General features: G+C 46.1%; 1 protein-coding gene across 4 annotated transcripts in view; it reads right to left on the reverse strand.

Annotated features, from left to right (window-relative positions):
- LOC112221132 (protocadherin-1) overlaps positions 1-13,500 on the reverse strand; it is a 395,340-nt gene that overhangs the window by 371,399 nt on the left and 10,441 nt on the right. For all 4 annotated transcript variants that reach the window (XM_042303245.1, XM_042303246.1, XM_042303247.1 and 1 more), the window contains exons 2-3: positions 12,500-13,328; positions 8,451-10,637 (exon numbers count right to left, since the gene is read on the reverse strand). In XM_042303245.1, the coding sequence (XP_042159179.1) occupies positions 8,451-10,637; positions 12,500-13,324 (3,012 nt within the window). In that variant the 5' untranslated portion in view covers positions 13,325-13,328. The remainder of the gene's footprint in view (positions 1-8,450; positions 10,638-12,499; positions 13,329-13,500) is intronic.

Below are 13,500 nucleotides of genomic sequence, written 5' to 3' on the forward strand. Positions count from 1 at the left end.
ATGGATGTAGTGAAGGAGAGATGGGTCTCTTCCTGTCCTCTCCTCCTCCTCATTATGCGCCGCCTTGTGTTTCTCTTGATTTATATCTGCTCAATCTGCTCTCCTCCTGACGGGCACCGGGGGGGGGGGCGCCGTCCGTTAGTTAACATCTGCTCTGGGCCCGTTCCTTCACTGCTGATTACATCTCCTCTCCGCACACACACGCACACACGCACGCACACACACACGCCGAGATGTCTTCTGCTGCGCTCTCCCCTCCCTTCCCTCTTGTCCACAAGTCCATGTAAACAGAATGCCACAGATGACATCTGCCAGCACTAGTTTAGTGTCTTCTGTGTTGATAGCCTACCGTACAGTACTGTACAGTCAGTTGACTTCTATATATACCGATAGCCTGTGTCACAGTATGTCCTTGGATCGTAGCTATGTCTAGAAGCCAGCGAGAGTAATCAAGTGTGTATGAACATGTGTGTGTCTGTATGTCAGCATGTGTGTGTACTCACCACAGTGACATATGTAGTGACACATGAAGATTGTGTTCATATCAGTGTGTCAGATTGTGTGTATGTGTGTGCTCCTGTGTGTGTGAGTCCATGTGTCCATGTGTGTTAATCTCTGTGTTAGTGTGTGTGTGTGTGTGTGTGTGTGTGTGTGTACGAGTCTGTGTGTGTGAGTCCATGTGTGTTCATCTCTGTGTTTGTGTGTGTGTGTGTTTGTGTGTGCATTTGTGAGTCTGTGTGTGTGAGTCCATGTGTGTTAATCTGTGTGTGTGTGTGTGTGTGTGTGTGTGTGCATGTGTGTGTGTTTGTGAGTGTGAGTCCACGTGTGTTAATCTCTGTGTGTGTGTGTGTGTTTGTGTGTGTGTGAGTCCACGTGTGTTAATCTCTGTGTTTGTGTGTGTGCTGCTGATCCCTTGCCAACCCTGAGAAAAGACAAGAAATAATAATCTTAAGTAAATAAATAATAAATGAAGGCTAGAATATGACAAGGGAGTCCTGACTCGGTGACTGTGCAGCTAGACTTAGCAAAAGTTCTCCCAATCTGTCTCTTCACATTCACACAATAAATACATCCTAAACTCAACAGAAACCACCCTTACGTTTTTGATTTTTTTGTCTCCCTGTGTGTCACGTTTTCGCCGCAGCCATAACTGTGCTTTTTAGCTCCTCTGTGTTAAATGGAGGGTGGAAACATGGTAGAATATAGTAGCCAGGGTTTATTGAAATCCTTGTTCATTTTTACAATTATTATGATGATCCTTCAATGCTCTTTGCCAGGGCCCCGTGGGTGAATATGTACGTGTTTATTTTCCTGCTGTCAGGCCCCTGGAAAAGGCAGCTGAAGTCACCAGACGGGCATTTGGAGGGAGAGATAGAGAGAGGGGGTGCGAGATGGAGGGTGAAAAGAGAGGAATGGGATAGTGTGTGTGGGGGGGGAGGCAGATGCTAGCTGACACTGGACTGTGTGAGTGAAGGCCCTCTGGGGAGTGTGTGAGTGTGTACAGTCTCCAAGGAGCGGTGCGGTGACCAGTGCCGTATCGACAGGGGAGGTCGCCACGCCGACTGGATGGAAAGGAAGTGACAGTCGCAGGAGTGACGAGAGGGAGAGAGAGAGAGCGGGAGGTGTCACACAGGCATAGTGCTAGTAGATCATGTCAGGTGAAAGACTTGTTAGCAGTACCACACACACCTCCCAACTCCCAAGTGAGCATGCATTTTAATTTTCTGCAGGGGGCTCAGTGGTCCTAAGACAACTAACATGCCTGTACAAATAACCTAAGATATTTATTCAAACTACTTAAGATACTTAATTAACATAACTATGTGTGACCGACACCCTTTCAAATGGAGGAATGCCATTATGTTTAACATGGCAGTTAAAGGGATACTTCAGGATTTTGGCTAATCCACAAGGTAAAATGAACTCATGGATACAATTGTTATGCCTCTGCGAGCAGTTTGAAGGAAGTTGCTACAGCATTAGTGTACTTGCTAACGAGCGTTAGTGCAATGACTGGAAGTATATGGTAATTGATAGCGTGCTAGTAGATACCATAGACTTCCAGTCATTGTGCTAACGCTAGTTAGCATTTCATCACGAAACTACGACCAACTTCCTTCATACTGGTTCCAGAGACATAAACATGTTGCCCACGAGTTCATCTGACGCTGTGGAAGTAGACAACACAGCTATTGACTGTAGCCTAGTAGTTCGTACTAAAACCAAGGGGCTTTGTCTGTTAGCCTCTATCACCAATCACCGCGCTATCCTGACAGATGACGAGACAGCTATTGTGAGCTGTTGACAGTCGACCATACGCAGCCAAGTTAAGTAAGGGTGAAATAATAATCTTGACCTTCCTATACTGCTGTTTGCTAAGAGGTCAAAGGGCAAATGAGGCCCTGGTAAGGGACAAGAGACTCTCTGTACTGAGAGACACTGAGGGAGCCTTTGTCTTATCGGTTCACCTGCCTTGTCGCTCTACAGTCTAGCCCCAGGCAATGGGGGGATGTGCTGGCAAACGTGGCTATGCACAGGACACACACACGCATACATACACACGCATGATGCATAGACATACAGAAGCACACATATGTACACATACACACAGGAGCGCACTCACGCATGCATGCACACACAGACCCAAACACACACACACACGCATGCACACACACACACACACACACACACAAACACACAAAGGGGGCTGAATTGATTATCTTCCGCTGAGTGATGCTTGCTCGGAGGAATTCACATACTACAAAACAAGGGGAAAGAGACTCAACAGCTCCTTTGTGTGTGACAAGACAGCCATTCCCTGTTTCCCTGTCACCAACTAATCCCCCTTACATGTTTCAGCCCAGTCCTGGAGCTACAGAGCCAGAGTAATAGAGATAGGTCTGCATTCCTCCATTTTCACACCTCAAGACCTTCACACTTTAAGACCTTCACACCTTAAGAACTTCACACATCAAAACTTTCACACCTCAAGACTTGAGACACTCGTTATGTCTGCATCTCTGGTATAGGATAACAAAAACTGTAAGACATCTTAACTACTGGACATATCTCTATTACTCCCAACACATTGACTCGGTACAGGTACCCCCTTAAATATAGCTGCTGTTATTGTTATTCTATTGTTACTAATTTGTTTGTTTTTTACTTTAGTTTACATAGTAAATATTTTCACAAGTCTTTTTTTAATGACTAAATTGTTGGTTAAGGGCTTGTAAGTAAGCATTTCACGGTAAGGTGAATTCAGTGTTGGTGTTGTATTCGGTGCATGTCACAAAATGTTATTTGAATGTGTGTAACTGTGCAGCACTGGACATGTGTGTAATTCTGCAGTACTAAAGAGTAATGAAGGATGTAAAGGACTTCCTGTCTATCTTGAAGCATACTATACAGGATCAGTCAGGATGAAAATACTCCTTCAGATGAACTATCAATTATAAAATACTCCTTCAGATGAACTATCAATTATAAAATACTCCTTCAGATGAACTATCAATTATAAAATACTCCTTCAGATTAACTATCAATTATAAAATACTCCTTCAGATGAACTATCAATTATAAAATACTCCTTCAGATTAACTATCAATTATAAAATACTCCTTCAGATTAACTATCAATTATAAAATACTCCTTCAGATTAACTATCAATTATAAAATACTTCTTCAGATGAACTATCATTAATAAAACCCTTCTTCAGATGAACTATCATTTATAAAACCCTTCTTCAGATGAACTATCATTTATAAAATACTTCTTAAGATTAACTATCATTTATAAAATACTTATTCAGATTAACTATAATTTATAAAACACTCCTTCAGATTAACTATAATTTATCAAATACTCCTTCATATGAACTATAATTGATTGGTGAGGAAGGAGCCACCTAAACCATCCAAATGTATGGGCACGGGTATCCCTGGCACTGCCAGGGATAAAAAAAGCTGGTCCAGGATCCCCTCTGATTGCAGATGAAAAACTACCAGGCACAAAGAGCCGATGCACTTTTGCCACGGCGGCGCTAAAATGTATGTAATTTTCTCCCGTGAAATGCAGACAAAAGATGTTATCAGCCTGGGGGCTCACAAGGTGCGGAGCGTTGTGAGACTAATGATTCTCATCTCATCAGAGTGTCATGCCAAGTTAGAAGAGACCAGCGCAGAGGGGGAAAAAAACAGCCAACAATAAAAGACTCCATTACCGGGATTCTGCTTGAAATTAGGTGCTTTTTATTTTAATTAGCCCGACATTGTCGACGACGGCTCATGCATAATTCAAATATTGGTTGATTTTGTTATTCCTGAAACTTTTACGGTGGCCATTTTGCCCCTCACTTGATTTTTTTTCCTATCCATCTACACCTACAGGTCTGTTGTGTTCTTGTGTCTGTGTGAGTCATCGTCGATTGTCACTCAAAGTCTCATTGAGTTGAAGACTACCTAAAGATGGGCATTCATTGAAGGTATTTATGAAAACGGGAGTGAAACAGTGACTACCAATGGGGAGGCTGGTACTCAGGTCAGAGACAGATGGCAATAACAACTCTCTCTGGTCAACACACAAGGCCTTGTCATTTCATCTGCTACGGGCCTCATTTGCATAATTGACTCGCTTCTTAGAAGAATAGAGTGACACTCCACTTTTCGCCCGTGGCGCCCTGACCACTGCGGCAGAGGGGGAGAGACGGAGCGAGAGAGAGATGGAGGGAGAGAGCGAGTGAGAGAGAGAAAGAGTGATTGAGAGTCGGGGAAAGTCAGAAACAACTGCCATGAAAGGCAGAGGTAGGTTAATGGACAACAGTGAATCGTGACAAAGGAGGCTGCTGAGGGGAGGACGGCTCAAAATAATGGATGGAACAGAGTGGGGGTAGAGGAGGGGGGTAGAGATGGCTGTAGGGATGGACAGAGAGAGGGCATTAATATTCCCTCATTCTCTGGCCCACTAGGTGGGAGGAAGATTTATTTCAGTATGAAGTCACACCTGGTCTTCTCCATTGTATTGGCACTTCAGACCCAATTTGAGGGAAACAATTGTTCTCGTCTGAGGGGGGCTAAAGGAGAAATATTCCCTCTTTCTTCCATTGTTTCTCTCTGTGCCGTTACATTATGCCATTATGCTTTCGGAAACCATCACTGCCACACCCACAAACAAAGAAGGGAAAGGAGACAAGAGGCAACTGTCACCACAACTAGTAGTTGTCCGAATGCATCTCTGTAGCCATCCAACTCTGAGGAACAAGAACACCTATTTCATGTATCGGTCAGGCTATAAGCTATGTTGTTTCACCAAAAGACGAAACCAGCAGACACAAACAAACACAAAAAGCAACCCGGATGCATCACACAAGCGCGCACACACTCACTCACTGATTTAAGGCTGCAGTATCCACATCTCTTTATTCTCTCTCAAAGGGCAGAGCACAGAGGGAACACTCAGACACACAAGGTACAGTATTCTGCTATTACAGTCCTACTGTGTAGTTAAGAGTGACGGAGAAGGGATGATTATCTCTGTGTGACAACTACAGGAGATGTAATGATGTGAGCTTTAGAGGACTGGGTATGAGGACACAGCACAGACCTAAGGCAGAGCTCTGTCTCTCTCAGAAAAAATGTATAGGCAAGACACTCATTTGACATTACAAAAACAGAGCAGTGATGACAGGCATGGTGATGGACGAGGTGCGATGTAAAACTGAACTGTCACCGGGTACCAGACTGGTGATATACCCTCTTTCGACGACCCCCCGCTCGCGCCTCCCCACCTGCGTCGCACAGCTCCGTGAGTCAGCGCACGCACACACACACAACGGTCATTCCGTTTCCATGGCGACTGCGCAAGCTGAGGGCAGAATCTACGGTGTTTAGGCAGCACTGATGCAAGAGGAATTTCAATGATGGGAGGATGGGTAAGACAGAGTGGAAATATAGGCTCTTTCCTCTAAAATACATTCCATACTGAAAGAAAACTTCATACTGGGTTAGAGTTGGGGAAGAGAGATTTCATTTGACTCAAAATCGAGAGCTTGGGAATGACTATAAGGTTCTATCTGCAAAAAGATGATTCTGAGATAATTGGCTTTAAAGTTCCGAACCCGCATTGGTTTGAATGGGGCCAGCAATTTTTTTATCTTGTATTCTTTTGAACTTAACATAAATTGGGGGTATTTAGAGTACTATAAATGTTATAGAACAAGCCTATAACAATAACTCCATTTCAACAAAAATTCAGATAGAACCTTATAGTCCCAAGCTCTCGAAATGTCAGAAGTTTCGTTTTTTTAAACAGAAAGACAAAATTGTTTGCAACAAAAACGTTAATTATAAATGGCATGCAGATATAAGAGCTAAGTTAGCATTTAGAGAGAGGTCATGGCTTTCTAAATGTCCACTCGATTGTTGTGTCTCTGAAACGTTCAAGTTAAAATGCTAACTGAGGGAGGGGAGTCATAATTCGTGCTATGTGGGGACTGGAGTGCGTATGAAGAACAAACATTGGTTCTTGTGGCGCTGTTAGTCCAACCCATGTAACCCATGGCTTAATGAAGCGTGTGAGCTGGAGGGAAAGTTCATGATTGTCAACAAAGAAAGATGATAATGAAAATGGAATACTGTACCTTAAGCATTCATTTTCCATTTGTAGTTTTAATCCCCATTTGGGCCGGCCCAAAATCTTACTTTAGCTCAAGCCCAATGCCCATGGAATGCACAGAGAGTGTGATTTCACCATTTTAACAACGTTTTTATTGAAATAAAATTGGATTTAGTCGTAAAAAAAAACGTGAACAAGTTTTCTCCCAGGGTACAATATTTTTACAAACAAAGAAATGGATAAAACAAAAACAGAAGCAAAATGAAAATGTCTCGTCAAAATGGGGATAACTGCAGCTTTAAATACAGCTGAACACAAGCAACATGGAACACTGAACTGCAATGCCTCCTGGGTACTCTAGTGTAGCAAACATTATGACGCTCACTTGAAGCATGACAATAACAGTACTACCTCCTGTATTCAAATGTGTGTGTGTGTGTGTGTGTGTGTGTGTGTGTGTGTGTGTAATTTGATTGTTAGGGAATTTTGTTGGTGAATGCAGGCATCACTAACAAGGACAACTGAGTGGCTCAGTTACTCACAGAAAATGAATGTTCTCCATTTGAGTAGAAATCACACACAGGACATGTTGCAATCAGAACAAACACATGATGAGTAAAACAAAAATACAACAACAGCAAACATAGTTTGTTATTCACATATGTACAACTTGCATATTACTACATCACACGATTGTCTCCAAATCATTTTAAAGAGGCCATACGAACAAAGCAATCTTGTTTTTTTTGGTATACTCTCCAACAGATACTACTGCAAAACGCAATCAACCTCGGTCTCCTGTTCTTTCTTTTCAGAGCCTCTCGTTTCACAGTGGATGTGACATTATTCACAGCTTGCCGGGGCCTCAAGTCCATTACTCATAAAGGTGCCATACCACACTACTTATGAGCATGAATTTAACCACCCCACATATGTACGTTAAATAAAGCAAGGCACTCTCTGTGTACAGGCGAGCGGGGCTGGAATTACCTGCCATTAATCTGTGCAAACAATTGACTTAAGCCCCAGTAAATGAAGAGTCCTTTTTCAATGGCCTGACAGGATGTGCAGTGGCAGGCTTCACAATAACACAAGGTGTCTGAAAGGACCTTCCCTTGTCGTTAAGTTGTGCTTTTCTTTGTCTTCTGTGCTTCCCTTCCCCCTCTCCCTTCTTTCCCCTTGGCTATCTACCCTTTGGTGAAAGGTTTTCATTATTTGGAAGTGAAAACATAAAAAAAGTGCAGTTAGGCCAAGATTGCACTATCCAGTGGTAGCCAACAGACAATAAAAATGTCTGAGGAATTCACCAGCACTTTGTCACACTCAAATGAACAAACTCAGTATGAAAGGAAATGGAATCCTGCCATAAAGAGAGACTTTAAAACCAAATGATTTCTCTAAACACATTAAAATATACGGAATGACTCTGTGTGGGGCAGTGTAGGTGCCCAACCAAAGATATGCCTCCTGTAAAATAAACACAACACAAAAACATAAGCTCCTTCATTTCAAAAACATAAGCTCCTTCATTTAAACCCCTTCAAAAGGTTGAGATAAAATTAAATATTTCCTTCTTAGCGTGAAAGTGTAGTGAGTCCATTTTAAGGTGAGGATTTTTTTTAAATGACAAACATAAACATAACAAAAAATAAAAATGAGAGATGAAAAGGCAAGCCTGCCCTGATTTGGGAAAGGTAGTGGCGTGATCGCTGTGAGAGAATGAGTGATCAGTGCAGCTTTGGTAGCAAATCTCTGTGATTCAGTCCCATCTCTACCAAACCTCATCGGTCCACATAATGTTCCTGTTGTACCCTGCTGTGGGGAAGTAGTCGCCTACCTGTTTGTTGCTGTATTTCGGCGGGTTTGCCTTGTAGCTGTAATCCGAATATTGATCGGAGCCTGTAGAGTTGTTGTCACCTGTGCCCACAAAGGTGTTGGTGGCGGGCAGGTCCTGAACGGCTTGGTGCTTCTTGGAGGCAGAGGGGGACTGGGGCTGCAGCTGGATGGAGGGCAGTGGGGAGTTGGAGCGGTAGTGTCTGCCCAAGTCGGGGCTGCCCGGGGGGTAGTTGAGGGGCAGGTGGATCCGGGGACTGTCATTGACACTATCGTTTATGAGGTTGAAGTTGAGGCCCTTCTGGAGGCTGGCCTCTTCGTCCTCCTCCAGTGGCTTGGTGGGCTTGGGCACCTTGCCCTTCTTGCTCTTTTTGCCCTTGCCATTCTTGGGCCCTGTTTTGGGGGCATACAGGTCCTTGCTCTCCTTCTTTCCCGCCTGGTAGCCGCTCTTGGTGTCCTTCTGCATGCGATGACGGATCACCACCACCACCACGATGACCAGGATGACTCCGGCGATGCCCGCTAGGCTTCCATACAGGATGTTGCTGCGCTGGGCCAGCGCATAGTTGGGGTCCCCGGCAATGTCTCTGTCCAGAGGAGTGTAGAGGCTGTGACCCACCAGAGACTCGATCAGGGTGATGTTGCCCATGGTCTCATTGACGAAGATGTGGACCAGGGCGGTGGTGTGGCGTGGTGGCTTGCCTTTGTCGCTCACCTTCACCACCAGACGGTGGAGACCGTTGTGCTTGCGGGTGAACTCCTGGGCCAGGGTGATCTCCCCATTGTTGGGCGAGATGTGAAACAGTCCGTAGGGGTTCCCGCCAGTAATGCTGAAGACCAGCTCGGCATTGGGTCCCGTGTCGATGTCTTCGGCCTCCACCACTTCAACGCGTGTCTCGGGGGTTGTGAGAGGTGGGAGGTACTTGTAGGAGGAGTTAGAGGGCTTGGTGACGTAGGGGGAGTTATCGTTCTCGTCCAAGACGTTGATGGTCACACCCACGTAGGAGGACCTGGGAGGGTCACCGGCGTCCACAGCCCTGAGGCGGAAAGTGTATGTGCTCTCCTTCTCACGGTCAAAGGATATGCTGGAGAGGATAGTACCTGTGCCATTCTGGATGACAAACTTGCCATTGTCAGGCTCCACCGAGAGTCGCACCATGGCGTTCTCGCCCTTATCTGCGTCGATGACCGTCACCATGCCAACAGGGCTGAGCGGAGGCATGTTCTCCAAGACGGAGAAGCTGTAGCCGCTCAACATGAACTTGGGGTCGTTGTCGTTACGGTCCAGCACCTTGACCACCACCGTGGCCGTCCCCCTCAGGCTAGGCGAGCCCTTATCGGCTGCCGCCACGTGGAACTCGTACTGCTCCCTGTGCTCACGGTCCAGCGTATTCCTCACGTGCACCTCTCCCGTTTTGGGGTCGATCTCAAAGAGCCCCTTAGTGGTCGAGTCCATGATGATGCTGTAGGTCAGCTCTGCGTTGGACCCACTGTCCGCGTCTGTGGCCACCACATCCAGGACCTTATCACCTGGCTGATTCTCCTCTGCAAAGTCCACCTCAAACAGATTGGGGGAGAAGACAGGGGCATTGTCATTCATGTCGGTGACTTGCACCTTCAGGGAGTTTGTGCTGGACAGTGCAGGGTTACCGGAGTCCACCGCTACTATTTCAATCCTGTAGTCCTTGATGCGCTCGTAGTCTAGCAGGGTCGTGGTCTGCAGGAAGTATTTCCTCTTGCGGTCGTTGGCTGACTCGCTGGCGGGCCGCAGCTGGAAGGGGACGTCCCCGGCCACCACACAGGTGACCACAGCATTCTCCCCTTCATCACGATCCGACACCTGCACCAGGGCTACAGCCGTGCCGATGGGCATGTCCTCTGAGATGTTGGCCACACCGTCGTGGTGGGTGACCAGGCCGATGCCACGGATCTCGATGGCGGGTGCATTATCGTTCTGGTCCTTGACGTTGATGGTCACCAGGACTTTGGAGCTCTTCGAGTTGGGGCCGCGATCCTTGGCCACCACGAAGAACTTGAGGAAGCTCTCCTCCTCTCGGTCCACCAGCCCCTTGACGTAGATGATCCCTGTGGAGCGGTCAATGCGTAGCAACCTCTGGACGGCATCGGAGGCCTGGTGCAGGCTATAGTCGATCTCCCCGTTGGTACCCATGTCAGCGTCGTTGGCTTTCACCTGGACACACGCACACACACAAACACATAAAAGATTAGCCTTTAGCTTCTGCAACCTACCGTTTACCAAACCACAAAACAATTGTATTCCCCGTAATTTATGTAAATGCCTCTAAATTCACTCCTAGATTGTATCAACGCCTTGATTCTCCTCATAGCTCAAGTTCATGCTCTGTGTCATGCATAATGACTATCAAAACTAAGCATGTGCAGCCCCACATAAACATCTCGCGATTGTCACATGGGTCATTTGCAGTTAATGGGGAAATGACTGAGAGTGTTAATGTTCCTCCCATTATCAAAAGGCCCTTGTTCCTACAGGGGTCAATAGGAGGAGATAGAGTGACAGAGATTGGTGGCAACGGATTGACTTGGCCCTGCCTCTGTACTCCTTGCCAAAACAAGAAACTTCCCATAAGCTTCTGAGAACAGCCTTCCATTAATACATTAGGAAACAAGCCATCTCCATAATCTACACATGGGGGAATATCAACTCAGTGAGTTTGGTTATAAGGATCCTAATATATTTTATTGAATTATAGGCCCATGATTACACAGTATAATTAGAGGTGTCTGTGAGTAGATCTGGTGTAAATGGACTGGGAAAATGAGTGAGGTATCATTTAGAATGGAGGTAAACTGTCGGACCCAACCTTACAGTGTCACTCTGACACCTTACCACCTGACACACCAAAATCCATTTCTGTCATCTTTCTAACATTACTCATCCTTAAACACACCTTGCAAAACACCGTATCACTTACCCCATATGATAGTCAAATAGAATGCCCCAGCACTCCCATTACCGAGCCATGCATGACTTAATGTGACTCAGACATCAGATTATCCATGGGGTTTATTGGTATTAATGCTCTATGTGACTCATTCCATTTCATCCTCCACAGAAACCCCAGGATGCATTTCACTTAACAGGCATTTGGAGAGAATTCCTTTGAGAAAGCAGAAATGCTTGATTGACACGTCTGACCTGTTTAAGTCGTCAAATTAGACTATTTTTCTACCCTTGCCGTTCATTTGCCACTGCTCCCTTAGCAAGATCATGAAGGGAGAAAACACTATTTGAAAACATCTTGAACGCATGGACTAACTGTTGACTGAGAGATTAACAGTATTTATACACATTTTATGCCTGGACACTTTGTCTCAAATTGCTCCTGGAACCCGGCCAACTGTAGGGCTCGCCTTATCGGCTGTGTCGCACTGCAATCCAATATGCCATTCTCAGAACCTGTCAATAATTCACTAGTGTTTTGTAAAACCGGTGGTTAAAGTGACAGTGGGAAGAGGAAGAAAAATCCATTTGCTGAGGAGAATATGATTTGGTTCCATCGTTTCCTAAACCTTAACCCTGTTGTTTTGTATCGGTGCCCAGGCCCCATGGGAAATAGGGGGCCTAATGTAATGAGGGTGCTTGTCAAGTGGAGTTTGAGGGCTCTTTGGATCGTAGTGTTAGCTAGTTCACCAGTTCCTTTCACCGTCTCTTCACCGGATATAAATTGAGAAGTATAAATATGGTGTAGGGAGTTGAATAGCTGAACCACAAAGTCTGAGTTTAAAGATTCACTTAGTTACTCTAAGTGAATCTACTTCATTGCGCTTTTGACCGAAACAAATGGCCCCACAGCATGAAACTGCAGTTATTTTCATGTGTGAAATGCTCTGAGAGAGGGAGAGAGATATAAACTTTGTGACTGAGTCTATGAGTGTATCTCTATCTAACTGCAAGTCACTCTGGAAAAAAGTGTCTGCTAAATGACTAAAAAAAAATGTTTCATCTTGAAATGTAAAGTATATAGAATCTCTGTATGTACTGTACTGTAGGTATCTCTGTGTGTTTAGTACCTGCAAGACTGAGTGTCCCACAGGGCTGTTCTCAGCCAGCTCAGCCTCATAGTGGCTCCTCTCAAACTTGGGTGCGTTGTCGTTCTGGTCGGTGACGGTCACCCTCAGCAGGGCGCTGCTGGCTCGCGGTGGTGTGCCCCCGTCCACCACACGGATGTTGAGATCGTACGAGTCTTTCTGCTCGCGGTCCAGGTTGCCCATGACGATGAGCTGCGGCTGCTTCTCGTCTGTGTCCTCGGCCACCTGCAGGCTGAAGAGCTGGTCGGCATCAGGCCCGGCGCTGAGCGAGTACTCGGCCACGCCGTTGTGGCCCGAGTCCTTGTCGCTGGCCATGGGGATGGAGAAGAGCGCCCCGATGTGTGTGTTCTCTGGGATGGACAGCATGAGGATGGGCGAGGTGAACTGGGGTGTGTTGTCATTGACGTCTTGCACCTCGATGCGGCCCTCGATCAGCCGCGGTCCCTGGCCCTGCTTCAGGTCCGTGATGGACACCTCGAACTCCAGGAAGCACTTTTCGCCCTCGAACAGGTTGCGGCAGTCCCGCAGTGTCTCACGGTCGATGGGGACCTCTGTGGTGTAAATGTCTCCCGTCTTGCCATCCACGCGCAGGTAAGGGGTGCCCACCTCCAGCTTGTACAGGTGGCCTGAGTCGGGCAGGCCCTCGTCCGATGCCAGGCTGCCGATCAACGTGTTGGGCGGCTGCTCCTCGAGCATCCGGTAGAGAATGTCAGTGGGATCAGCGGCACAGCAAACCAGAAGCATGGCGGCCAACACCAGCGTGGCATCCCACCTCAGCACCATCACTCCGCTTGACTGGAAACGCATCGGTCTGCAAGAAAGAAAATGACAAAGACAAACAAACATGATTAGAAATGGCCTCACTCATCTTCTAGAAAGGTCCGGACAACTTTTAAAGACACTTGGGTAACTCTTCGGGATTTATGACAGGTCTCGTTTTAATTTATTGCAATCTTTTTTACACGAGACACTTAATGTGTCTG

This window comes from Oncorhynchus tshawytscha, linkage group LG21 (assembly GCF_018296145.1).
Source record: "Oncorhynchus tshawytscha isolate Ot180627B linkage group LG21, Otsh_v2.0, whole genome shotgun sequence".
Classification (NCBI taxonomy): Eukaryota; Metazoa; Chordata; class Actinopteri; order Salmoniformes; family Salmonidae; genus Oncorhynchus; species Oncorhynchus tshawytscha.